The sequence below is a fragment of the Muscardinus avellanarius genome (assembly GCF_963383645.1).
Source record: "Muscardinus avellanarius genome assembly, chromosome: 10".
Lineage (NCBI taxonomy): Eukaryota > Metazoa > Chordata > Mammalia > Rodentia > Gliridae > Muscardinus > Muscardinus avellanarius.
Genome location: NC_137796.1, coordinates 4,188,507 through 4,214,445, shown reverse-complemented (window position 1 = coordinate 4,214,445; position 25,939 = coordinate 4,188,507). Strand labels below are relative to the sequence as shown.

Here is a 25,939-nt window from a genome sequence, read left to right as displayed (position 1 = left end):
AGTAGGAATGAACGTGCTATGTGTCTCCCTCTTCCCAGCTCTTGATTTCAGCTCCTTCCAGCTCTTCCTGGCCTTGCAGCCGCCCTTTTTAGAAGAAGCTACGGATGTTCTCAGGCCTCCTGAGAGCTGCTGTAAAATTCAGCCCTTCCTACAATGCCCCACACCAGCCAGGGTTTCTCTACATGTTGTGTAGGAGCAAAGCCCTGGGCATCTTGTACTGGCTTCCTCTGATGCCAGCCCCAACCCAAATCCCTTCCACAGGTAATTCACACTGCCAGGTGTGTGAATAACTACCCAGACCCCTCTTTATGCCACACTGTGGCTGAGGGTCAAAGGTTGTAGCTACCTTTGGCTTCTTTGTTTGTTTGATTTGTGGTTCTGGGGGGAGGGTTGAACTCAGGGGTGCTTTACTACTGAGCTACATCCCCAGCCACTACTGCTTTAAAACAGGGTCTCGCTGAGTTGCCGAGGCCAGCCTCAAACTTGTGATCCTCCTGTTTCAGCCTCTCAGGTACTGGGATCACAGGTGTGTGTTGCCACACCCATTTGGGGCACAGCCGTCTTTAATTAATAAAGCCAAGATGTCCCCCGAGTGGCTCTCTCAGTGAATACCTTCTGGGGCTGTGCGAGAGTGTCTGTTTCACGACATCCTCACTGACACCGCAGCTCCTCTGTTTCGCCACCCCGTAGGTTGAATGTGGTATCTCGTTATTGTCTGATTCGTCATGCTCCCCATACGTGAGACCATCTTGAGGTGTGTTCATCGGCATTCAATTCTCTTGTGAATTGCCTGGTCAGATACTTTAGCCCATCCTCTACTGGCTTTATTTTTATCCCGGTATTTTCCTTTTCATTGTCAAATCCATTCACATACTTCAAAGAATCCAAACAGCACAAGTTGTATGTGAATATTTGCTCCCACGCCAGTCCTGTCTGCCCTGGGAGCTCTCCTTTATCACACACAGTTTTTCTAGTCACCCTGTGTCACTCCAGAGTTGATTTTTGCAATCACTTATTTTGCCCCTGTCTTGTACAAAACCTAGCAAGTCACACGCTCTGCCCTGCACATATTCACTGAGTCTCGGTTACTTGGAAGTCTTCCTGCTGGGCTCAAACAGCTTCAGCATTCTTTTGTACAGCTGCATACTATTTTACGAATAGACGTACCATAATGCACTTAACCAACCCCACTGGAAACCACACATGGGTTGTTCCCAGTCTTTTGCTGTTTATAAACATTGACTTAACTAACAACTTTGCCTATGTGTCATTCCAAATAAGTGGTTCTATCCACTGGATAAAGTCCCTAGTTTGAGACTGCTGAGTCAAGCGTCAAATGCATTTGTGATCTCAATGAAGACTGCCATTTCTCTTTATAGATACCAACCAGTTTGTGTTCCTACCAATAATAGGTGATGTAGTCGGCAAATTAACAGCCCCCAAAGATATCCATGCCCTGATCCTTAGAATCTCTGAATGCATTTGTTACGTAACACGAGGACTCTGGAAATGTGAAGAAGGCTATGTACCCTGAGATAGAAAAATGGCCCTGGATTATCTACGTGGGCGTAATCCAGTCATGTGTCCTTCAATCAGGGAGCCTTTCTAGCTGTGGTCAGCATGAGAAGAACCCACCATTGCTGGCTTGGAAGGTGGAGGAAGGGACTCAGGGATGTGGGTGGACCTGAAATAGGACTCTCCATATGGCTTCCAGAAGGATCACAGCCCTGCCAGCACCGCACCATGAGACCTTGCTCAGACTCCTGACCTCCACACGGTACCAGATGAAGTTTTACTGTTCAGGTCACGACAGTTGCGGCCATTTGCTACCGTAGCAGCAGGAAACCAGCCTTGTCCCACTTCTCTGCCAACATTAGGTGACCGCACTTGCAGATTTTGCTAATCTAATGGGTAAAAAGTGGTACCTTATATCTCTGTCTTTTGAAATTCTCTGACAGTGTGTGAGCTCGGATGCTCTGTTGATGCTGGGGGCTGCCTTCGGCATCTCCGTTACTGTCCGCCGTCTGTTCGTATCCTTTGCTTGTAGGGACCTTTTCCAAATTCTGGAAGGTAATCCTTTGTTGTTCATGTTGCAAACAGGTTCTCCCCTCGACTGAGATCAGAAAGATTATCCAACTTGCTTTCTTCCAATAGATAATGAGCCGCTGCGGTTTACTGAGGAGTATAGCTTCTCCAAACAGTCTAACTTGCCATCTCTGTCACTTAGGCAGCAAATTTCCATACATGTAAATGGATGTATATACACACATACACACACATAAAGTCACATATAAAAGATTCATATATCTACTTATATAAATAGATGTAGTAATAGAAGAAATCCTATATTATATAGAGATAGACAAATGTGGTATATAAACACCTATATGTGTGTATGTCTTATCTACACATATTATATAGATAATGTTGTGTGTATGTATATATACATGTGTGTATATACATGATGTGTATATACATGTATGTATGTACCCATGTATGTTTGCGTGTGCATATATGTGTATATACATGAAATCTGCCATTTCTAGCCCGTTTCTATTGCATGACACTGATCCATTAGACTATTTCCCTGCACAAATGATAGGATATAACCTGCAACGTTTTTAAGTCTAAAATAAAAGAAAGGCTGTTAGCTCATGTCATGTTGGTACTCATGCTGTAAAAACATGGTTCCCTACATCTCAGAAGAAGAGTGACCCCGGGACGCCTGCAGGGGGGGGGTCTGTCAAGCCCCTAGTGTCTCCTGCCCGATACCAGGCCCCCCAGGACCAGGGCTGGCAGCACTTAGCTCCCAGAGTGCTTTTGGCAAACAGCTGACCTGGCTCTCGGCTTCCTTCCCTGCCGCCATGCTGAGCGGACACCCAGCCCCCGCCTCCTCCGGTCCGCGCACTGCCGTCCGCCAGCTCTGTGGGCAGCCCATCTACACCCTCAGCTCTGACGCCAGACGGGGCCGCAGCTTGGCAAGAGCGCAGGGCAGCTCTGTGAAGCTGCCTTAGAGGCAGAAACGAGCTCTCTTTTTAATTTGATTTTTTTCCTCCCCTGTAATGAGCAAAGTTCACAGATAAATTGCCCGGAAATTCCAATTTAATAAGGCCCGTGCATTCTTCAGGCCTAGAAGCGCAGAAAACATCTTGCACGCTGATATTTTTATACTGAAAGGTTTATTAAAAAGACAGCTTTGAAATGTCAGAAATTTACATAGTGTGTCCAGCCAGTTAGTCAAAAGGGCCGATTTGACAAAAGTGTTCAAAAGCCGCTAAGTGAGGCGGGCGTGGAGGCAGACGCCTGTCATCCCAGTCCTTGGGAGGCTGGGCCGAGAGGATCACAGGTTTGAGGCCAGCTTCAGCAACTTAGTGAGACTCTGTTTCAAAATAAAAATATCAAAAGGCTAGGGGTGTAGAGATAAAACACCCCTGGGTCCAATCCCTAGTACCAACGCCCATAATGGAAAAAGCAAGCTGGCTGACCTTGAGCTGCTGCTGCCTGTGGGTCAGGGAGTGGCCCTTACCCTTAAGTCTCCCAGCCCTTAGTTTGAGCAGCTGGAGCCCGCGCGTGGGCCCTTGGGAGTGGCCACCGTCCTCCTCTGCCCGTGGGGTGGCTCTGGATGGGAACAGCCAGCTGGGCGCGAGACACCCCTAACCCAGGTAGATGGTCCACCAGGTGTCCATGGGACGAACAAACAGAGAGGGGAATTTAAATAGTCTGTGACGACACAGCCCAGCTATGGATACCTGGTTAAATTGTTTTCATGTTTTGGCCTGTGCACATCAGCCGTATAGATGGTGGGTTTCGCACGTGCGTGTGACATAATTAGACCGGTTCCCTTCCCAGGGCCTCCTCCTGCCCCTGCTCCTCCCGCGCCCTCCCTCCTGCCGGCCTCCCTTCTGTTTGCAGGGGCCCTCCCCCCTCTGTAGCTGCCCATAGGAGAGAGGCGGACTCTCTGACGCTGTGTTAGTTGGTTTTGTTGGCCTAAAAGGACGCCCTCCGGTTCCATCCATTTTCCTGCAAACGGCACAATTTCATTCTTCTTTATGGACAAAGAATTAATACAACCCCGCTGTCTACACTCAACACATTTTCTTTCTCCGTCCGTCTGTTGCTGGATGCCAAGGCTGGTCCCGTAACTCGGATCTGTGAAGTGCGCAGCTAATAACATGAGACACGGGTCTCCAAAGAGGGCATTTTAATCCTTCTGGATAAACACCGAGAACTGGTGTTGCTGGGTTATATGGTAATACAGACGTTTCTCAAAAAACAGAAGTTAAACTACTGTGTTTTTTACTACAGTAGAAGCTAAAATACGAGAGAGAGAGAGAGAGAGAGAGAGAGAGAGAGAGAGAGTGTGTGTGTGTGTGTGTGTGTGTGTGTGTGTGTATAAAGTACTAGGGATTGAACCCAGGGGTATTCTACATCCAAGCTACACCCCATCCCTATTTTATTTTTTTACTTTGAAACAGGGTCTCACTAAGTTGCTGAGGGCCTCACTTAAGTTGCTGAGGCTGACCTTTGATCCTCCTGTCTCAGCCTCCCAAGTACTGTGTTTGCCTCCACGCCCAGCTGACCTACCGTATTTTGTGTGTGTGTGTGGTACTGGGGATGAAACCCAGGAGCATTCTACTTCCGAGCTACACCTCCAGCCCTATATTTTATTCTTTATTATGAAACAGGGTCTCACTGCGCTGTAAAGGGCCTCACTAAATAGCTGATGCTGGCCATGAACCATAATCCTCCTGTCTCAGCCTCCCAAATACTGGGATTACAAGTGTGCACCCCACAACTGGCTTACCTACCATATTTTGTTTTGTGGTACTGGGGTTCCTGGAAACCCTTCTACCTCCGGATTACACTCCCAGACCTATTTTTTTATATTTTTTTTTTATTTGGAAACAGGGTCTCTTAAGCCAGAGAGGCTGGCTTCGAACCTGCGCAATCCTCCTGTCTCCACCTCCCAAGTGCGGGCCTACCATATTTTTTTTTATTTTTTGGTGGTACTGGGGTTCCTAGAAGCCCTTCTACCTCCGGGTTACACTCCCAGACCTATTTTTTTTATAGTTTTTTATTTGGAAACAGGGTCTCTTAAGCCAGAGAGGCTGGCTTCGAACCTGCGCAATCCTCCTGTCTCCACCTCCCAAGTGCGGGCCTACCATATTTTTTTTATTTTTTGGTGGTACTGGGGTTCCTGGAAGCCCTTCTACCTCCGGGCTACACTCCCAGTCCTATTTTACATATATTTTTTGAAACAGGGTCTCTTACGACAGCACGGCTGGCTTTGAACCTGCGCGATCCTCCTGTCTCCGCCTCCCAAGCGCAGAGATTACAAGCGTGCGCCACCATGCCCGGCCTACCATATTTTTTAATGAAGAATAATAGTAACATGTCATCCTGCAAAACTACTCATGCCCAGCTTTCCCGGGAGCTTGGAGCACAGGGGCCCGAGCACACTCACTGTTGGTTTTAGAGTATGGCTTCAAGCTCAAGTCTCTAAGCATGTATCTTCTTAGACAGATTTCTTGCACAGAACAACAAACAAACACGTTAATTGTGCTGCAGAATTATGGCATCAAAAGACAGATAATAGACGGCAGAGAGGAGCAGAGTGCATTGCCTGCCTGCCTGCCAACGCGGGAAGCTAGGTTATTTAATTCACTCCTGTCTGCATTCTAAACTGGGTTGGATCATCGGGGAATAAAACACGGTCCATTTAAAATTTTCATTCTTTCAAATCTGTTGAACCACCACAAATCACTCCTAGATCAACTGCAAACTTGTTCCCTGATTTAAAAAAGAAAGAGAGAGAAACAAATGTCTCCTTTCTTGTCTCTCTCCTCTTAGATGTCTGTCCCGACTGCCAGGAACACTTGCCGGGCATCTATGGGCCAGGCCCGCCCTGGGCCCGGGGCTGCAGCATGGACACCTTGGCGGGAGCCACAGGGGCAGGCTGCAGGCTGGGTGGAGCCCCGCCCCAGTGCTGAATTTCACCTCTGGGCCGCTTTGGGCAAGTTGCTAAGCCTCTCTGGATTTTGGCTAACTCCTCTTTAGAACAAGGACAATATCTGCTTTATCAGGTTATTATAAATACCCAAAATAACTGTGGTAGTAGTCACAAAGTTTGGCACAGAGCTGGGCACAAGTCCACATTCTAAATTTTAGCCAACTTTTTTCCCATTTTGACACCAAGGGGTTAGCATTCGTCGATGTCAGCAGATCTCCAAGGGCCCATCTTTTATGTCCTAGCCAGCACTGGATTTATTATGCACGTGCCCAGCAAGGGACTAGTGGAGGGTGATTAATTCTACCCATGAAGTCATACAGGGTGACCGAGAGGAGATGTTTTGAGTGGGGTCTTGAAAAATGGGAGCTTGCCAAGCAGAATGTTAATAACCGTTGAAATGAAAGACTCGTGTTTTTAAAGCAGCTCATTGTCTCTGTGTTTTAAAAATATCGAAGGGGTCATCCAGGCGGCAAGGGAGCACGGGGACCCTGCCCAGGCCTGCTGCGCTCGCTCCGTCTGTTCCGTCCCCGCCAAAGCCGCAGACACCCTTGCCCGGCCTCTGCCATTGGACGGATATTTACAAAACATCCCGGCATGGGGCAGCACACAGAACGTGCCGTCCCGAGTTTCTAAGTGACACCAGCCAGTCTCAGAGAGCCAACTTGTTTTCTCTTGCATGTGGAAGCTAGAGAGAAAATAAGAAAGAAAAGAGACTTCAGATAAAAAAGGGGAGAGACCAGGAGAATAGGGGAGGGGATGGGGAAGGGGAAAAGGGAGGCGGGAAAAGAAGATTTGAAGAAGGAAACATCAGATCATGTTAGGTCCCCATATGAAGCCATCACTGCTGATCTCACATGTGCAAGACGATAGGAGGGGACTGGGGTGGGCCGTGGAGGGAAACACACCGGGTGCCGTGTGTGCCTGCCTGCGTCATGGCTCCGAGTCTCGCATGCTGTATAACTGAGCACGAGCCACCCGAGCACCTGCCCCGCCCGTGAGAGCAGCGCTGCACGCGGGCGCCTCCCTGCCTCCCCCCTTTGTCTGCCACTGTCCCCAGCTCACGGCAGTCACCGACCCCTCTGAGCGTCTCAGAATCCTCGTCTCTGCAAGGGGAACGATAATATCACTGTTCCAGTCCGCATTTTTACAGCCACAATCTTCAGATCTGACCACATAACTTAGAGGAAAGAAGATTTATTTTCTTACAGTTGGGGGTTCAGTCCATGTGAGGCCGGGGACCATGGATCTCAAAGCATGGCGGTGGGAGGCGGAGAGAGGGAAAGCCCACAGGCTGTGCTCCTCACATCATGGAGGCCAGGAGTAAGACTGGGGAGAAGGAACCAGATGGAATCCCCGTGCTGCAGCCCAGGAGCTCACCTCCAGTTTATTCACGGATGGGATTACAATCTTCATGACCTGGTTACATCAGCTCCAAATATTTAAGCCCTTTCAGGGACATTTTATATCTAACTATAACAATCACTGGCCCCAGGTTGGGCAAGAACTGGAAGAGCAGAGTACTGGTCTCCAAGGACTGCCACACCTAGCACGATGCTGCTGTCATTGAGAGAGTGATTATTAAACCAGCACTGTGTCCTAGAGGCTGTCATTGGAAAGATATAACCAAGAGCGCCAGCAGGGTGATCTGGTGTGTCCGCTTTGCAGGACACGAACTTGAATCATGGGTCAGTTCATATCAGTCCCTCAGCACAAGAAGAATGGGTACAAAGCCACAGTACCATGGGTACAGAGCCACAGTACCATGTTGTGCTTTAAAATGGCCATACTGGCCGGGCGTGGTGGCGCACGCTTGTAATCCCCGCGCTTGGGAGGCAGAGACAGGAGGATCGCGCAGGTTCGAAGCCAGCCGCGCTGGCTTAAGAGACCCTGTTTCCAAATAAAAATATAAAAATAGGTCTGGGAGTGTAGCCCGGAGGTAGAAGGGCTTCCAGGAACCCCAGTACCACCAAAAAAAAAAAAAAAAAAAAAAAAAAAAATGGCCATACTGGAGCTAGGCATGGTGGCACATGCTTGTGATCCCCACGCTTGGGAGGCTGAAACAGGAGGGGATCGCACAGGTTCAAAGCCAGCCTCGGCTACTTAGTGAGGCTCTCGGCAACTTAGACCCTGTTTCCAAATAAAGTATAAAATAGGTCTGAGAGTATAGCCCAGAGGTAGAAAAGCCCCAGGGTTCCATCCCCAGTACCAATAAAATAAAATAAAATGCCCATGCTGCTGAGTCAAGGTTTTTCCGTGCCCCCTGGGAGTCCACAGGCCTCCAGGAGAGTCTGGAGCAAGCAGAGGGTGTCCGGCTGTGGTTAGCAGCCTTCTCAAGCTGCAGTTGTGTCTGAGAACAAATACATGTCCTTGCCCTCATACAGTTACATCCCAGTGCCAGGCGTGGTGGCACGCTTATAAGCCCAACATTTGGGAGGCTGAGACAGGAGGATTGTGGTTTGCAGACAGCCTAAGCTAATTTGTGAGGCCCTTTGAAACTTAGTGAGACTGTGTTTCAAAATAAAGAATAAAAAATAGGGCTGGGTTGTTGCTCAGAGGTAGAATGCCTCTGGGTTCCATCCCTAGTACTGAAATAATAATAATAATAATTATTATTATTATTATTATTATTATTATTACATCCCAGTGACCGTCTCTGGTCCAGGGATTAATTCATGATGTTCTCCGGGCTTCTCTGTCTTCTCATTCTCTGACAACGCCCTCCCCACTCCTCCTGCCTGGGTTCAGACCCCCAAGCTCTGTGAGGTCCCCTGGGTTATCACTGATCAGAGGTAATGACTTCCTCCAGGCGCCAGTGTGTCCTGTGGCACCTGCTCAGCAGCACTCCCCAGCTGGTCTGCATGTAGTACACGTCCAGGGTATAAGAGAAGCAAGCCCAGATGTGGACCCAAGACAGGGGTGCATCCAGGTGTGGTGGTGCATGCCTGTAATCCCAGTATTTGGGAGGCTGAGACGGGAGGATTGAAGTTTCAAGGCCAGCCTCGGCAACTTAGCGTGACATTCAGCCACTTAGAGAAACCTTTCCTAAGTAAAAATAACGTAGGGCTGGGTGTGTAGCTCACAGGTCAGACGTCCCTGGGTACAACCCACAACACAGCAAAAAGAAAAGACTTGGGCTGTGACCTCGCCTCTGTGAGCGCGGGGCAGATGGTCGAGCGTGCCGCCCAGGCTGCTCATGACGTGCAGAGCAGGCCCAGAGCCGAGGGACAGCTGCCACTTTTGAAGGCATGACTTTACCTGACCGACGTTGTTGGGTTACACTTAGCACCAAACAGAGGCGCTTGTGCCCCGCACTCGGCGACATGTTCCTTGACTCTGGTTTGAGTGCAGCCTGACGTTCTGTTTTGTTTGGTTCCCAGATACTCTGTTTACAAGGACCCAGCAGGCTGGCTGAACATTAACCCCATCAACGGGACAGTGGACACCACGGCGGTGCTGGACCGGGAGTCCCCATTCGTCCGCAACAGCGTGTACACTGCCCTCTTCCTGGCCATCGATAGCGGTGAGTAATTTGAAAAGGACCATCGAGGGCACGCTTTTCTATTATGGTTGCGTTTTTACATTTCTGCGTTCCTTCTGATATAACTAGGGGTATTTGGGGGGAGAATGTAAGTGAGAGAGTGCGGGGAAGCCAGTGTCTAAAACTAATACAGCTGAGTCAGAGATGCTCCCGAGTCCTGGAATTCTGGGGTCCTTTGTGGAAAGGTGAGTGGTGCGCAGCTGGGGGCCGGGGCAGGGAGCTGGCCGTGCTCCATCGCCGGCGGACGCTGAGGTTAACAAGCCAGGCTGGTGTCTTTCATCTGAGAGTGCTGGTCCCACCTGCACCGAGGGTTCCGTGATACGGTGCACGTTGGCGGGAAGCCCCAGGGAACACCTTTGTTGCCACGTCTTTCTTTTATCCCCTCATGAGATACTTCTATGGCAGACACAAGGTACACAAGGCTAGTCCCTCCGTGACAAAACACTTGCTGTTCAGCCATGCCACTTCCTCCTGCCAGTCCCTGATTTAGATGCTGGGGATCCGGCTTTGCACAAACGAGAAGCCGTCCCCGTGGAGGTGGCGTGCTGCTGGAGAGAGCACACAGAGTTCAAAGTGCCCCGAGCATTCCCTGCTCTCTTAAGATTAGTCAGTAGGAAACATTTCAGAAGTCGGGAGATCTCTTAGGAGATTTACGGTAATCAAGGCATGCGGGTGGCTTGGACCAGTGACAGAGAAGGGAAGAGAAGGGATGGGGTTCTGGAGGCGTCCTGGACATTGTGAACGCGGACCTGGTGGGATTTGCTTTTAACTGAGACGAGAGATTCGCAGCTGGACTTTGGACATACAAAACTGAGATGTCTATTGTCTCAAATACACAAGTCGCATTTTCTCTAATAGTCCTCAAAACCAGCTGTTGGAATCCGAGCGTGGTGGTGCATGCTTGTAATCCCAGCATTTGGGAGGTTGAGACAAGAGGATCGCGGTTCAAGGACAGCCTCAGCTACTTAGTGAGGCCCTTTGCAACTCAGTGAGACCCTGTTTCAAAATAGAGTCAAAAATAGCGCTGGGTGTGTAGTTTGGAGGTAGAATGCCCCTGGGTTCCATCCCCAGTACTGCTTAAAAAAAAAAAAAAAAAAAAAGCTGTTGGTAGCTGTGTTAGTCAACAGTCTTGCTGCTATAACCCAAGACAACTGGCCACAGAACTTAGAGGAAGGAAGTTTTATTTGCTCAGTTTCTTGGAGATATCAGAGCTGCGGTCCATGTTAGGCCAGGTTACATCTGCAGAACTCAGAGCATGGGAAACACAAAAAGAGAGATGGAAGGAGGGAGAGAGAGAGAGAGAAAGAGACAGAGAGAGACAGACTCTACTCTCACATCATGGAGGCAGAAGCCAGCGAGCAAGGAGATGCGAAGATAAAAGCCCAGTCCTGAGGCCACGCCCCCAGCGACCCACCTTCTCCAGCCACATCCACCTGCCTGGTGACCACTCAGTGAATCTATCACAGTGAATTTATGCCTGATGAGACCGCAACCCCATGACTTCATTGCACCAGCTCTGAACATTAATACATAAGCTCTTCAGGGAATATGCTCTTTCTAACCATAGCGGGAGTTTAAGATTCAGTTTTGAAGGCTCATCTGTCAAGAGGAATACTCACAGGGTTCTCTATAGATCCCCGTCATTGTGGTCAACAGCAACAGGTGTGGACTGAGAATTACAGACCCATCTCCCTGTGCGGGGTCTTGCACACAGATCAAAGGGTGAACACGTCTAAGAAGTGAAGGAGCTCGAGTCATCCCCTAGACGGGGCGCACAGTGACACCAGCCCCAGAGCGTAGCCTTGAAAGACCCGCAGAACTTGGTAAGTGGCGGGGCAGGAACCAGAGCTACTAAGGGCCTGGAGCAGGCGGTCAAACTGGAGGGGAGTGAGACACAGGGGGTCAGGAAAGGAGAGGACGGAGCAGGGTCCGATGTGCAGACCTACAGAAATACCCTTGGACGGATGGGAGGGCCTTAGCCTCACAGTATCTCCAAAGCCAGGTGGTGCCTTTGCCGGAATGGGCAGCCGCAAGACCCCGTGATGAAATGGCCCACTGACACCCATCCTTCCAGAGCCAGGCCGGCCACTGGGCTTGCTGCTGGAGACTCAGCGATACACCAAACATTGGAAATGTGTTGAAACCCTCGGCAGGGGTCTTAGTTAAAGAGACTGGATGCCCTCGGCATTCTGTGAGGACCTGTTCTTTCTGGAAGCTTATGGCTATGTGGGTAATGCCCTGAGCACGACCACCTTTCCTCCACCCTGCTCCTCTATGGACAGCTTCTCCTGGGACATCATCTCAGCCTCTAACCCGTGGCAGGATGGCGAGAAGCCTCTCAAACAAGTTCCAGAGCCAAAGAGCACATTTTAAACTTTGCCAGACCAACTAAGTGATATTTGTGTGTGTGCATCTTAGAGAAATCATAGCTCTAAGATGTGATGTCACAGAACACCCAATCACAATTTACACATTAGGAAACAGACCCAGAATTCAGCTGAACTGAGCCGGGTACGGTGGTGTGAGCATGTGATCCCAGTACTGGGGAGGCTGAGACAGGAGGTTTGCAGGTTCGCAGCCAGCCTCAGCTACTTAGTGAGGCCTTCTGAAAATTAGTGAGACCCTGTTTCAAAATAAAGAATAAAAACAGGGCTGGAAGTGTAGCTTGGAGATAGAATGCCCCTGGGTTCAATCCTTGGTACCAAAAAAAAAAAGAATTCAGCTGACTTTCTCACAGTCATATTATCCATATATTGCTTTCCAAGGCTGAGGTTGTAGCTCTGTGGTAGAGCTCCTGCTGAGCATCCACGAGGCCCTGGGTTCGATCCCCAGCACCACAGAATAAGAAGAGAAAAAGCTCCTCTTAGGATATTCTGTTCCTACCCTTTGCTTCTTCCAACCTTCATGTCCCTTAAATTTTTTTTTTTTTTTTTTTTTTTGTGGTACTGGGGTTCCTGGAAGCCCTTCTACCTCCGGGCTACACTCCCAGACCTATTTTTATATTTTTGGAAACAGGGTCTCTTAAGCCAGCACAGCTGGCTTCGAACCAGTGCAATCCTCCTGTCTCCGCCTCCCAAGCGCGGGGATTACAAGCGTGCGCCACCACGCCCAGCATCCCTTAAAATTTCTACCTGGAAGCAGCAACCTGGTTTAAGTTCTCGGGGGACACTTGCTCGCTGTCTGATTTGAGGAAATTACTCAAAAAATATCCTGAACCTAATACAACCAAGTGCACTGTTCTGTGGAGGAACTTGAGTCTCATCTGTTTCCTCAGCATATAGTGCGTGGGTGCAGGCACATGCGTGTGTGTGCGCGCACACACACAAACACACTCACACACACACACTCACACTGGCAGACAGCTTAGCTGTAAAAGCTGCTTATCAATGCCGAGGTCCACTTTCTGCCTCCGTAAAATGCAAAGGCTACTTCCTTCTTCTAACACTGCTGTGAGAAGTGATGAGAAGGTGGGGTGTCCTGCCCCCCAGACCCCCACCGAAAGCCATATTAACTCTTCACCAAATGTTAAACCCACCCCAATGGGGGCTCTAGAAAAGAAAGAGCGAGAGCCCAAATCATCCCCCCAGGACCCACAAAAAATACAGCCTGAGATGTTCTTCTTGCCTAACTGTCTTCATACTAAGAGCAGACAAAAAAATCTGAAACCTGGCGCCCCAGATGTTTCCAGAAGACTGAAACGTCCCTGAAGATCGAAGTAGAAAACAGGTTGGCATTAATTAATATACAGAGCCATCGTTAGGAATGCTAATCTCGAACAAGGCCCAAAAGACTTTGAGACAAAAGAACAGAAACTTGAAAGATGTCATAAATCAGAGTGACTCCGGTGTAAAGGCTCCCTGTCTCTCCCTGTCCCTCACTGATAACGTATCTCTAGGTACATGTTTAGGCAGGAAAAAAACAGCATTTACCTGTTAGATCAGAGGTAACAGTGCTGATCCCTCTGCTTTATTCAAAGCAAGCGTGTGTCTCATTCATTTTAGAAAACTTCGATTCCTTTGATGGAATGAAAGGGTGTTTTTGTCATTTAACACCAGGAAAAGCTAAATCTCTTAGCTTGATGTTCTCTAAGCGAGGAGGCACTCGGAAGGTACGCCAAAACATGTCGATAAAATATAAGGCTGCAGGTGCTTCCAGGTAGAATGGAGTATCGCTGCACCGTGGAACTAAAGTAAGATCCCCGGAATTCCAAAAGTCAAATGGTACAGAGAGTATTCATTGTCAAAGCAGCAGAGAGCTGCAGAAGTGGTAAAGCCTAAATAAACTAAGGAGGAAAGGGGGGGGGGGGGGAGAGAGAGAGAGAGAGAGAGAGAGAGAGAGAGAGAGAGAGAGAGAGAGAGAGAGAGAATATGAGAATATGAGAATATGAGAATGTAAGGCAGCCAGACATTTTCCCCCACTGCTGCTCTGGGTGAGAATCAGGCTGGACCCAGGCAGAAGTCCCAGGAGGCAGAGAAAGACATCAGGAGGGCTTGCAGGAGCCAGGTGGGGCTGCAGGGATAAACTCCAGGGGATTTAGACACATGGTTGCTTTCTCTCCATAGACAGATGGCTCCCCAATGACAGAGTAAAACACCCTGGCACCTCACAGGGGGCGCCAGGAACAAGCTCTTCTCAAACACGGTCATTCTCCCCCTTAAGACACCTGCCAGAAGCCAGCGTAGTGGCGCACACCTGTAATCCCAGTACTTGGGAGACTGAGATAGGAGGACCATGGGTTCTGGGGCCAGCGTCAGCAACTTAGACCCTCAGGAACTCAACGAGACCCTGTTTCAAAATGAAAAATAAAAAGAACTGAGAGCGTAACTTGGAGGCAGAATGCCCCTGGGTAGAGTCCCCAATGCCCAAAAGAAATAAACACATAGACATAACTATAGACATCAAAAGAGAAAAGTATTGTGATCAACTTTATGGAATAAATTTGACAATTCAGCTGTGATATGTACATTTCTCAAAATTATAACATAGCAAAGGTGACCTGAGAAGAAATAGAAAACTCTTAAATAGCTCAATATTTATGGGGATAAAAATCTGTCGTGAAACCCTTTCCACATAGAAAATTAAAAGCCCAGATGGCTTTAGTATATGTTTCCAAACATTTAAGAAAGAAAATCACCAATCTTGCACAGACTATTGCAGAACTAGAAATAGAAGGCACATCCAGCAACTCTTTCCATATGGCCAGGTTTTATCCAAAACCTGGCAGAATCCAACCACAGGAGAATGGGTCAGGGGCTTGAAAAGATCCTTCCCAAAAGAGGATATGCAAATACCTATGAACACAGGAAGAGAGGCTCTGTTTAACAAATCAAGGGTATGTAAACTAAACTACACAGATATAAGTTAAAATACGAATTACCCCCCAGAAAACACAAGGAAATGCGATATTCTTAGCAACACATCTAAGAATGGCCGGGTGGGAAGTACCAAGATGTATAATACCCCACAGCTCCGTGCGCCGCTGGACTGCTGCGGCCACATTGGAAGACGCAAAGTATCAGCTGAGGTGAGCTTGATCCCCCAATCACACCGCGAGGTGTTATAAACCCAACAAGAGCCGGGCATGGTGGGCCATGCCTATAACCCCAGTGCTTGGGAGGCGGAGACAGGAGGGTAATGAGTTGGAAAATAGCCTCAGCAAGTCAATAAGGTAACTCAGCAAGACCCTGTTAAATAAGAAATAAAATAGGATTGAAGATGTAAGTCAAAGATAGAATTTCAATCCCCAGTAACCCCCCAACACACACACACACACACACACACACACACACACAAAATAATCCAGCAAAAATATGTTCTTTGCTGGGGATAGTGACACACACCTGTAATCTCACTACTTGGAAGGCTGGGGCAGGAGGATCACAGATTTGAGGCCATCGTCAGCAATGTAGTGACATCCCCTGGAACCATAGTGAGACCCTGTTTCAAAAACACCCCTGGGTTCAATCCCCAGTACCAAAAAAATTTTTTTAAAGAATGTCTTTTCTAGCTGGGCATGGTGGCACATGCTTGTAATCCCAGTACTTGGGAGGCTGGGACAGAAGGATCACGCAGGTTCAAAGTCAGCCTCCCTGGTTTAAGAGACCCTGTTTCCAAATAAAAGATATAAAATAGGTCTGGGAGTGTAGCCCAGAGGTTGAAGGGCTTCCAAGAACCCCAGTACCACCAAAAATAATAATAATAAGGCCGGGCGTGGTGGCGCACGCTTGTAATCCCCGCGCTTGGGAGGCAGAGACAGGAGGATCGCGCAGGTTCGAAGCCAGCCACGCGCGCTGGCTTAGGAGACCCTGTTTCCAAATAGAAATGTAAAAATAGGTCTGGGAGTGTAGCCCGGAGGTAGAAGGGCTTCCAGAAACCCCAGTACCACCTAAAAAAATAATAATAATAATAATAATAATAGTAATAATAATAACAGCATTATCCATAAGAACCCCAAGTTGGAAATAATTACCTAAATGCTCAGCAAAAACAGAGTAATAAATTGGTTGAAGTGCGTTCACACAGTAGCGTGAACACAGCCGTAATAATGGATGACCTTCTGCTAGTCACGAAGACATGCATGAATCTCACGCACGTAAGAATGCCAGACCCAAAGACCAAGTGCTCACTAGTTCTGTCTCCAGAAAGACAGAGCTCAGGTGAAAGTAATCATAGCTGCGTGATTACCTCACGGGCGAATTTCTTGACGGGATGGTGCTGGACTACACGGGTGCGCTCAGATTGTGGGAATCCCTCAAGCTGCGTATATACGATCCGTGAATGTTCCTGTGTTTGTTTCCATAAGAACTTTAAAAACGCATGCCTAGTTAGCTGGAGCGCTGTGGCCATTCACGCACTAAGTACCTGCTTACCCTATACGTGCAGACTCTCCGCATCCTATTACTCCCAGGAAGGATGCTCCTCGCTTGCCGATGGATGGACCAGTTCTCCCAGAAAGAAGAGTGATGGCAAAGCCTGCCCTCTGGCATCCCCACAATGCCTTGCGAAAGGCAGACGTGACGTCATGATAACTTACCATACGCGTCTTTCCCTGTGCAGTTCAGAACAATTATAGAGCAGAACCAAACCAGGACCTTCCTGTAGATGCCTCTTTAAGGCTAGACCCGTGAGATCAGAATGGAAGAATGTAAAAAGACCAAGTGTGGAAGCCTGAAAGACCCCTTGGACACATTCGCTTGAGGCCTTGAAGTCAGTGGATAAAGAGCTAGACTCGTACCTCGTAATATGGATAGCGCCTCCATTGTAGATGATTCCGGAAGAAAGCACACTTTGGAATCCTCAGGGTACCTTCCTTAAACGGTTATCAATTTTAATGAGCTACAAATTACCTAAGAATATGATTTCGGTATAACGGAAAAGCTTTTGTTTGGCTAAATCCGAACTTGCTCCAGTGAGATGACTTGGCGAGGGAAGCCCTTAATCCCAGGGATTGATAGGATGTGACCCTTAGCGCGGGCGGCGCTTTATCTTTGGAGATGAATATCCTTTGCCTTATATGGTCCCGATCTTCCGAAAAGGTTACGGCAGCGCCTCTGGAACACGAGATCTCTGATTAAAGACTCGGACAAGCACAGAATTACTGCCCCAAATGAAGAAAGAGAAAAATAAGAGAAAAAATACCAAGCTGGAGAAAGAACACTGAGAAAGACGCAGCTTTGGGGGGCTGTGGCAAGGGTCAGAAGCAATTAGCACCAGTCATGTTCCCGGTCAAGTCCCAGGAGGGGAGCGCCGTGCAGGTAGCCCGGGAAAGATCAAAGGTTGGTCTCACCATCCCCTGCGGGCCCAAACTGCCAGGAGCAATTTCTCGTAATGGTTCTGAAATCCCCGCCGGGATGGGGATGCCGAGGGCAGGAAAGGCATGGCCAACGGCTGCTTCTTTCGCTCGCTGCCTCTCTCTCAGGTCCTGCGAGGCTGGTCTCCCTGCCTCCTTCGTAGCTGTGGCTACATCTTTGGCTCCTGCCGTGTGGACATTGGATAGGGTGCAAAATTCCATGCCGGTTACTGAGTGGGGCTCTGAAGCCATCCAACGGCAAAGCGTGTGAGTCCGAACAACAGAAATCAATCTTTTGCTCCGGTGCACCTAAATGTCTTTGTCCAGCATCCGTACTGGGCAGAGAATTTTAAAAAGAAAAAAAGAATAACCCTGTGTTCCGGTCAGCATCCTTGCAGCTATAATCTAAAAGATAGACCATGGATCTTAGAGGAAAGGAGGTTTATTCTCTTAGGGTTTGGACTACTCAGTCCCTGTGGAGCTGGGGACCACAGATCTCCGGGCCTGGCAGCGGGAGACAGATGGGCACATGGGCTGTGCTCACATCATGGAGGCGAGCCGAGGGAGAAGGAGCCGCATACAGCATCTCCGAGGCGGCACCCTCAGGGACCCTCCTCCAGCCAGACCCTACTGGCCTGCCAGGTACCACCCAGGTAAACCATTACCATCGATCTCTCTGCTTCTGGGATTACAACCCTCATGACATACCGAGCACAAATACAATTTCCATGCAGATCAGTAGCAGGATCACAAAAAAGACTTATTTTCTCAGTCCTCCTATATTGAGACATACCGGACGTGGTGGCGTGGTGGCGCACTTGGGAGGCGGAGACAGGAGGATCGCGCAGGTTCGAAGCCAGCAGCGCTGGCTTAAGAGACCCTGTTTCCAAATAAAAAAGTATAAAAATAGGTCTGGGAGCATAGCCTGGAGGTAGAAGGCTTCCCAGGAACCCCAGTACCACCAAAAAAAAAAACCTCATGACTTGACTACATGCACTCCCAAGATTAGTAAGTGAGCTCTTTGGGGCATTTTCTATCTAACTAACCCCTGTTCCTCCTAAGGCTCGGTACCTATGAAGCAGCAAGTCTGTCCCATCTCTAGAATCCGCCCGAAGTCTTTCTAGATTACCCAGCGAGCCGTGAGCTCGCCTATTTCCATCTGAAAGAGCAGGGAAGGGAAGGCATCGAAGCGGCTAAATTCAGCAGCCGCTTTTCATGACTTAGCAACTCGCAGCGCGTACGCGGGAGCCCGGTTGTGAAAACGTGTCTACCAGGGAGACAACCAGATGCAGAACCGCTCTAAAGTTAACGCGGGGTCGACTCAGATCCTGATTTTTCATCGGCTACGATATTTCATGTCCTGAGCTGTCTTTCCTCCCGTCCCGCGTGTGATGGAGATTGCAAAGCCGCCCCCGATTCAAAAGTGGATATTGTTCAAAGTACATTCTGATCGATCGAAGGGGGCGAAGAGTGCTAGTCAGCCCCACGGTGAGCGGCTGCTGGACGGCTGAGTCAGAGCGGCCCTCGATAGGGGAACAAGGACAACTGAACCTCAGAGGGACCACAGAGCCGGGCATGGCGGTGCACACCTGGGATCCCACTGCTTGGGAGGCTGGGACGGGAAGATCACAGGTTCGAGGCCAGCCTCAGCAACTTAGCAAGACTCTATTTTGACATAAAATAAAATAGGACTGGAGGTGTCGCTCAGAGGTAGAATGCCTCTGGGTTCAATCCCCAGAACGAAAATAAATAAGTAAGAGAGCCAGGCCATAGTCTGTGATTTTCCTCTTCTTCTAGATCAAGCTCTAGACCGCATAGGAGAGAAGAGGAAGATTATTTAGATGAATTCTACTCAAAAGATGCTCGTTTGGACAGAATCAAGCCATTAGTTATGATGGCAATCCAATTAAGCCAGCTTAACACCCCTTATCTCAGCTGCTATGGTAACTGAGGAAGGAAAATAAATGAAAGGCCCAGCCATCATTCCTCGTTACCAAGTACAGCGAAACATCCGTCAAGTTGGACGCGCTGGCTACGATCTGGTGGCTGAGAAAATAGCCCAAAGGAGAGAACTCCCGGGGCTGGCGGTGGAGAGGCCGCGGTGAGGCCGCGCGAGGAGCCCCTCCTCCTCTGAAGAGGGGCTCTCCCAGCCTCAGTTTCCCCACCTGCATTGCGAGGCTGCCGTCACCTGCCCGCTGGGTTGTTATAAGGAGTAGAAATCACGAATGCAAAATTCCCCGGACCTGGGAACCCAGGAAGCACCTCAGCGGGGTTTAACTTAACCTGGCAAAGTCGTCAGAGTCCGGGGTAGACGGTGAAATGGCACCCAGGACTATCCTTGTGATGTAAGCATCTGTGTGTGTGTGTGCGTGCGTGCGTGTGCGTGTTGCCTGGGATTGAACCTATGAGCTACACCCTTATTATTTAGAAGCAGGGTCTCACCAAGTTGCAGAGGCTGGCCTCCAACCTGCAATCCTCGTGTCTCAGCCTCCCAATTACTAAAATTACAGGCATGGGCCGCCACACCCGGCGTGACCGTTCTAGGGAAGGATGAGCCCCAGACCCCCCCTCGGCTTCAAGTAGTGCTCTTTGTCAGAAAATTAGCCAGAAAACTCCACCTTGGACTTAGGTATTAGTGCAGGGACGTGTACACCAGTACCCAGCCACCTGAGCGCAGGGCCATCCACGGTGATTATTATTATGTGATGGTGCTGATGTTTACAACAGAACGTCTTCATTCCTTTTTATGGGAAAGAAACCGGGCCGGGCATTTAAGAGCCAGCAGCCGCGCTGTACCGGCCTATCCTGCCCAGCGGCCCTTCGCGGCCCTTCCCGGGTCTCATCTCCCAGCTCGGTCAGCGCATCACACCTGCCCAGCCCCGAGGCTCCAGCCCGTCCTCCATGTCCACGTGGCCCCCCGAAGCCGGCCTCTGCCCGCGCGCGCACGCGCACACACACACACACACACACACACACACACACACACACCCGCTGTCGGTAGCAGCCCTGCCCCGGCCTTCGCGGGCTTCCTGGGCACCTTCTCCTCCCCCAGCTTCTTGTGTCTCCGGCATCAGCATTTGTTTTTCATCCAAGCTATTGTCCTGCTTAAAGCTTCTTGCCAAATCGCCTCACCACTTCCTCCTCCAGGACCAGCGCACCCTCTCCCCTGTGTGTCTTCGCTCCCAGAACACAGACGCCACCGTCCCGAAGCCCTGGGACGGATACGCAGGGGGCTCGTGGTGCCCTGCCACAGTGCCTTTGCACTGCTCCTTCAACACTCAGAACGCCACCCGTGTCTGTTCAGTACCACACCCTTAGCGTTTCGAGAGCGGACCCCTAGACTGCGGTCGGAACATGATGATGATATATGCATATCCATGTTCAGAGCAGCGCAGTTCACAGTCCTCAAATTGTGGAACCCACCTAGGTATCCATCCGCAGGTGAGTGGATTACAAAACTCTGGGACATCTACACAGAGGAATTCTGCTCGGCAATAGCAAAGAACAAAATTATGTCATATGCAGGAAAATGGATGGACCTGGAGGACATTGTGTTAAGGGCCATGAGCCAGCCAGAGAACGCGAAAGGGCTGACGCTTCCTCTAATATGCAGAAGCCAGGCAGTAATAGGGATTTAGCTTCAGCTAATGGGGGAGAAACCAGGGGAGCCCAGCAAGTGCTCTGCGCAGCGTGTCCCTGCCACTCTGAGCTACATCAGAGGATGTTTGAGCTGGCGTGGTGGCGCACACCTGTAATCCCAGTACTTGGGAGGCTGAGACAGGAGGATCAAAGACTGAAGGCCAGCCTCAGAAAGTAGTGAGACTCCTAGTGATCTAGCAAGACCCTTTTTCCAAACAAAAACTAAAAAGGGACAGACACCGGGCGTGGTGGCGCAGGCTTGTAATCCCAGTACTTGGGAGGCTGAGACAGGAGGATCACGTTTTGGGCCAGCCTCAGCTACTTAGTGAGGCCCTCTGCAACTCAGTGAGACCCTGTTTCAAAATAAAGAATAAACAAATCAGGCCGGGGATGTAACTCAGAGGTAGAATGCCCCTGGTTTCCATCCCCAGCACCACAAACAAACAAAAAGAAAAAGAAAAAAGAAAAAACCAAAAAGGGCTGGGGGTATAGCTCAGAGGTAGAATGCCCCTGGGTTTAATCCCCAGTACCACCAAAATAAATTAGCCCCAAAAATATTTTAATAAAAAATAAAAACTGTCTAAATCCAGATTACGCGGATAGCTGCTTTAGCTCCACGGCAAGTATTCTGCATGGAAAACTGGTGTTGTTTTCTAAGATGAAATTATCAAGCTCTATATTAACAAATCAATAAAAAATGCTTATGAGTTCAAAAAACAATAAGGTTCCCGGCCTGCGGGGCACATAGCAAAGCGTATTCGTAAAGCACTGATACCGAAAAGCCATACTAAGTAGAACACAAGAGAAAAACTAAATTATCACAAAAAGTGAACGTACAGAGAAGCCCAGCCCAGCGCTCTAAGTAAAGGCATCAGTCAGGTTAGAGCCCTGGGCCAGCCAGCGGCGAGACACCCGTATTCACTGCTCACAGCTGCTGGTTGAAGGCTCAATAAAAACGGGGCAGGAATCTGGAGGGGCAGTGCGCGCCCCCCGTGCACCCTACCTCACTGACAACGCTCAGTCGCCCTAGCCGGGTGCGTTGGCGCACACCTGCGACCCCAGCACTTGGAGGCTGAGGCAGGAGGATCGCAGGTTCAAGACCAGCCTCAGCAACTTAGTGAGGCCCTCAGCAATTTAGCAAGATCCTGTATCAGATTTTTTTTTTAAAAGGTCTGTGGAATAGCTCAGAGGAACAGTGCCCTTGAGTTCAATCCCCAGTACCAAAATAAAATTTAAAAAAATTATTAAAAGAAAAGTTCAAGAGCCGGGCGTGGCGATGCATGACTGCCATCCCAGGACTTGGGACACTGAGACGGGAGGATCGCAGGTTTGAAGCAGACCCAGCGACTTGGCAAGGCTCTCGGCAACTTAGTGAGACTGTTTTCAAATAAAAAATAAAATGTGCCAGGCATGGTAATCCCAGCATGCAGGAGGCTGAGACAGGAGGATGGTGGTTCGAGGACAGCCTCAACTACTTAGTGAGGCTCTCAGCAACTTAGTGAGACCCTGTTTCCAAATAAAATATAAAATAGGTCTGGGAGTATAGCCCGGAGGTAGGAAGCCTCTGGGTTCCACCCCCAGTACCACCAATAAATAAATAAATAAATAAATAAATAAATAAATAAATAAATACAGAAGCACCTAGCTGGGCATGGTGGTGCACACCTGTAATCTCAGTAGTAAGTTGGGAGGCTGAGACAGAAGGCTCACAGGTTCAAGGACAGCCTCAGCAATGTACCAAGACTCTCAACAACCTAGCAAGACCCTGTTTCGAAAAAAAAAAAAAATAGACACGCACACACACATATCCATATATATATATTTGAGCTGGGATCTAGCTTGGAGGTAGAATGCCCCTGGGTTCAATCTCTAGTGCCACAAAAGTAGAGACAGAAGCCCCTACGAATACAGCCACACCCCCTCCCCACAGTGGGAGCTCCGACTTCCTCTGATCCTCAAGCCACAGGCCGAGAGCCTGGCCAGGGCCTCCTCCGGGGCGCCACACGGAGGAGGAAGTACTGCCGCCCGCATCCCTCCCCGGGGTCCCGAGACCTTGTCCCTGTTCAAACAGAAAAACCCGTGACCGAGATCGGGTCATGGTGAAGAGAAGAAAAGAGATGAAATTTTGCTAAATGTCTGAAAAATGCCTGGAAGCTCGAATATTTCCAAGTCCACCGACTCTTGGGGCCAAAGGGGCCTCTGAAGGGTCGTTACGCATTATGGACTTTGGGGGATTTTTTGTTTTTTACTGGGAATTGAACCCAAGAGCCTTCTACTTCCAAGCCATACCCCCAGGCCCTTTTTATTTTTTTATTTTGAAACAGTTCCTTTTTTATTTATTTTTTCTTTTGAAACAAAGTCTCTTGAAGTTGCTGAGGGCCTCGCTACGTTGTGGAGGCTGGCCTCGAGCCTTCATCCTCCTGTCTCTGCCTCTCTAGTCCTGGAATTACAAATGTGTGCCCCCTGGCTACCCATTCCATTTTGAAGCACTTGTGAGGTTCCGATGTGACTTTTCTCCATCCTGCGCTATAAACTAGGAGAAGCTCACTTCCAGAGAATTTTGTGAATCCAGTCTTTACCTCATCACCCAAAGAAAGGAACTCATCCTACTGACTTCAGAAAAAAAGACATCACCAGCCTGCCTGAAGTTGAAGACAGTAGCGTAATTAAGTTCACGAAAGGCCGCTTCTTTGGGCCATATTTCAAACGCTCATAATGGCTTCTCATCCATCCTACCAAATGACTTTGCCTCATAATATATTCAGAGTAAAAAAAAAAAAAAAACCCATAACGGATTCTTCCGAGATATTCAATTAGCTCAATAAAAAAAAGAAAAATAATTTTTCAGTAAAGAAATTTAGCCCAATGCCTAATGCTGACAGTGAAAAAACCAACTTCAAAGTAATTACGCGTTTCCTCTGCGCTCTCTCTCGAACAGAAGTTGATGAGACACCGCTGGTAGAAACCGCCGTTCTTCTGATGGTGAATTTGAATGTTTACTCTGAAGCCGTCTTTGGGTATCGCTGTACTTACGTTTCCCACCCGCCCCAGCAGAGTATCTGTTCTGACTGCTCGGGATCCCTGGCTCAGCAGCCTTTGGGCTGATTTCTTTCACCATCAAGAAAACCTCTCTCAGCCGGGCATGGGGGCGCACGCTTGTGATCCCAGCATTCGGGAGGCTGAGACCGGAGGATGGCGGTTTACAGACAGCCTCGGCTACTTAGTGAGGCCCTCCGCAACTCAGTGAGACCCGGCTTCAAAATAAAGAATAAAAAATTGGGCAGGGGGTGTAGCTCAGAGGTAAAATGCCCCTGGGCTCCATCCCCAGACCCGCAAAAAAAAAAAAGAAAAGCTCTCTCAAAAAGGGCACCAGTAGCCAGGCAAAAACAAAAACAAAAAGGGTTTGAGGGTGTAGCTTGGAGGTAGAATGCCCCTGGGTTCAATCCCCAGTACCACACACACTCATGTGTGCAAACAGTAAAGACTCAGGGGAGTAATCTCAGTACACGCCTGTAATCTCAGTACTTGGGAGGCTGAAACAGGAGGATCCCAGGATCAGGGATAGCCTCGACAAAATAGTGAGACTCTCGGCAACCTGGTGAGACCCTGTTTCAAAAAAAATTTTTAAAGGCCTGGGGCTGTAGCTAACCACAGGAAGGAAAGAAGGAAGGGAGGAAGGGAGGAAGGAAAGGAGGGAGGAAGGTAATAAAAAATGACCAGTAACATTCCCTATAAAACCCTATTACTCCCCTGGGTCTTTACTGTTTGCTTACATGAGTGTGTGTGGTACTGGGGATTGAACCCAGGGGCATTCTACCTCCAAGCTACACCCTCAAACCCTTTTTGTTTTTGTTTTTGCTTTTGTTTTTTGAGACAGGCTCCCACTAAGTTGCTGAGGCTGTCCTCAAACCTGCAATCCTCTCATCTCAGCCTCCCAAGTACAGGCATCACAGGCGTGCACCACTACGCCAGGCTGCTGTGCACATTTAGCGGGTGGTCCTTTTCCCCTCTTGCAGTGCATCTCATTTGCAAAACCATCGTCTACCCATTGGGGTTATCCTTTAGCCTTCCCTTGGGCTGCACCCCCTGACCCTCTGCATTCTTTCAAACCTTGAGCCACCTCGTTTTCCAGGAAGGTTTCAAGAGCTTCCGTGTGTCGTCCCACCTCTAGCCCAGCTCCGGCGTGTCTCCCTACTGCACACTTCCCCGCGGGGTGCTGGAGGACGGTGTGGCACAGTCGGCGCTGGGCCTGTGCCCCCCACCGCCCTCTGCCCTGCCAGCCTCGCCTGAGCACCCCGCCGCCCAGCCATCCATCCCCACGGGTCCAGCTGCCCACACTGGGCCCCTCTTAATCCACCCAGGTCTCCCGACCAACATCCGGCATGTGTCAACACAGGGCGTGTTTTCCAAACACAAGTCGGATCAGACTGTACCAGAACCTTCCTAAGAAACCTCTGGCAGCCTTGTGCATCCCAGAGATTCTGCACCGGCTCCTTGTGAGAGTCCAGGCCGCCGCGCCCACCCAGCCCCCGCCCTCCTTCAATACTCCCTGCTGGAAAGGAAGAGCCCCACGGCACTTGGCGACTCTGCCCGGAAGGCGCTCAGGGCGGGTTTGGCCCTCTGCTGCCCTGGGTCTTGGCAGGGTGCCCTGGGGCCCTGTGGATGGTTTTGCCGCCTCCTCCAGGTTCCGCCAGGTCCGGGGCTTCCTGCCGCCCCTCCCAGGGCGAAGCTGCAGGCCATAAAACGGCTGAGCAGCGGCGTGAACTTGCGCCTTGGCAGCGTCTTGGAGACCCCATGGGTGCCACCTGCACAAAAGCCATAATGTCCCGCTCCCTCTTGTGCTCATGCATGTAAGACCCTCCTGTTGGACCCTCCTGTTGGACCACGGGATTCCATCCTGACAGACCCACCCGAAGCTGGAGAGCGCGTGCGAGACACACACCGAACACGCCTAGCGCACCAG

At 49.6% G+C, this 25,939-nt stretch overlaps 1 protein-coding gene across 1 annotated transcript in view; it reads left to right on the top strand.

Annotated features, from left to right (window-relative positions):
• Positions 1–25,939, top strand: part of CDH13 (cadherin 13) — a gene marked incomplete at its 5' end in the record, with an annotated part of 996,866 nt that overhangs the window by 959,895 nt on the left and 11,032 nt on the right. The window contains one exon of the mRNA XM_080702595.1: positions 9,388–9,530. Coding sequence (XP_080558721.1) covers positions 9,388–9,530 — 143 coding nt within the window. The remainder of the gene's footprint in view (positions 1–9,387; positions 9,531–25,939) is intronic.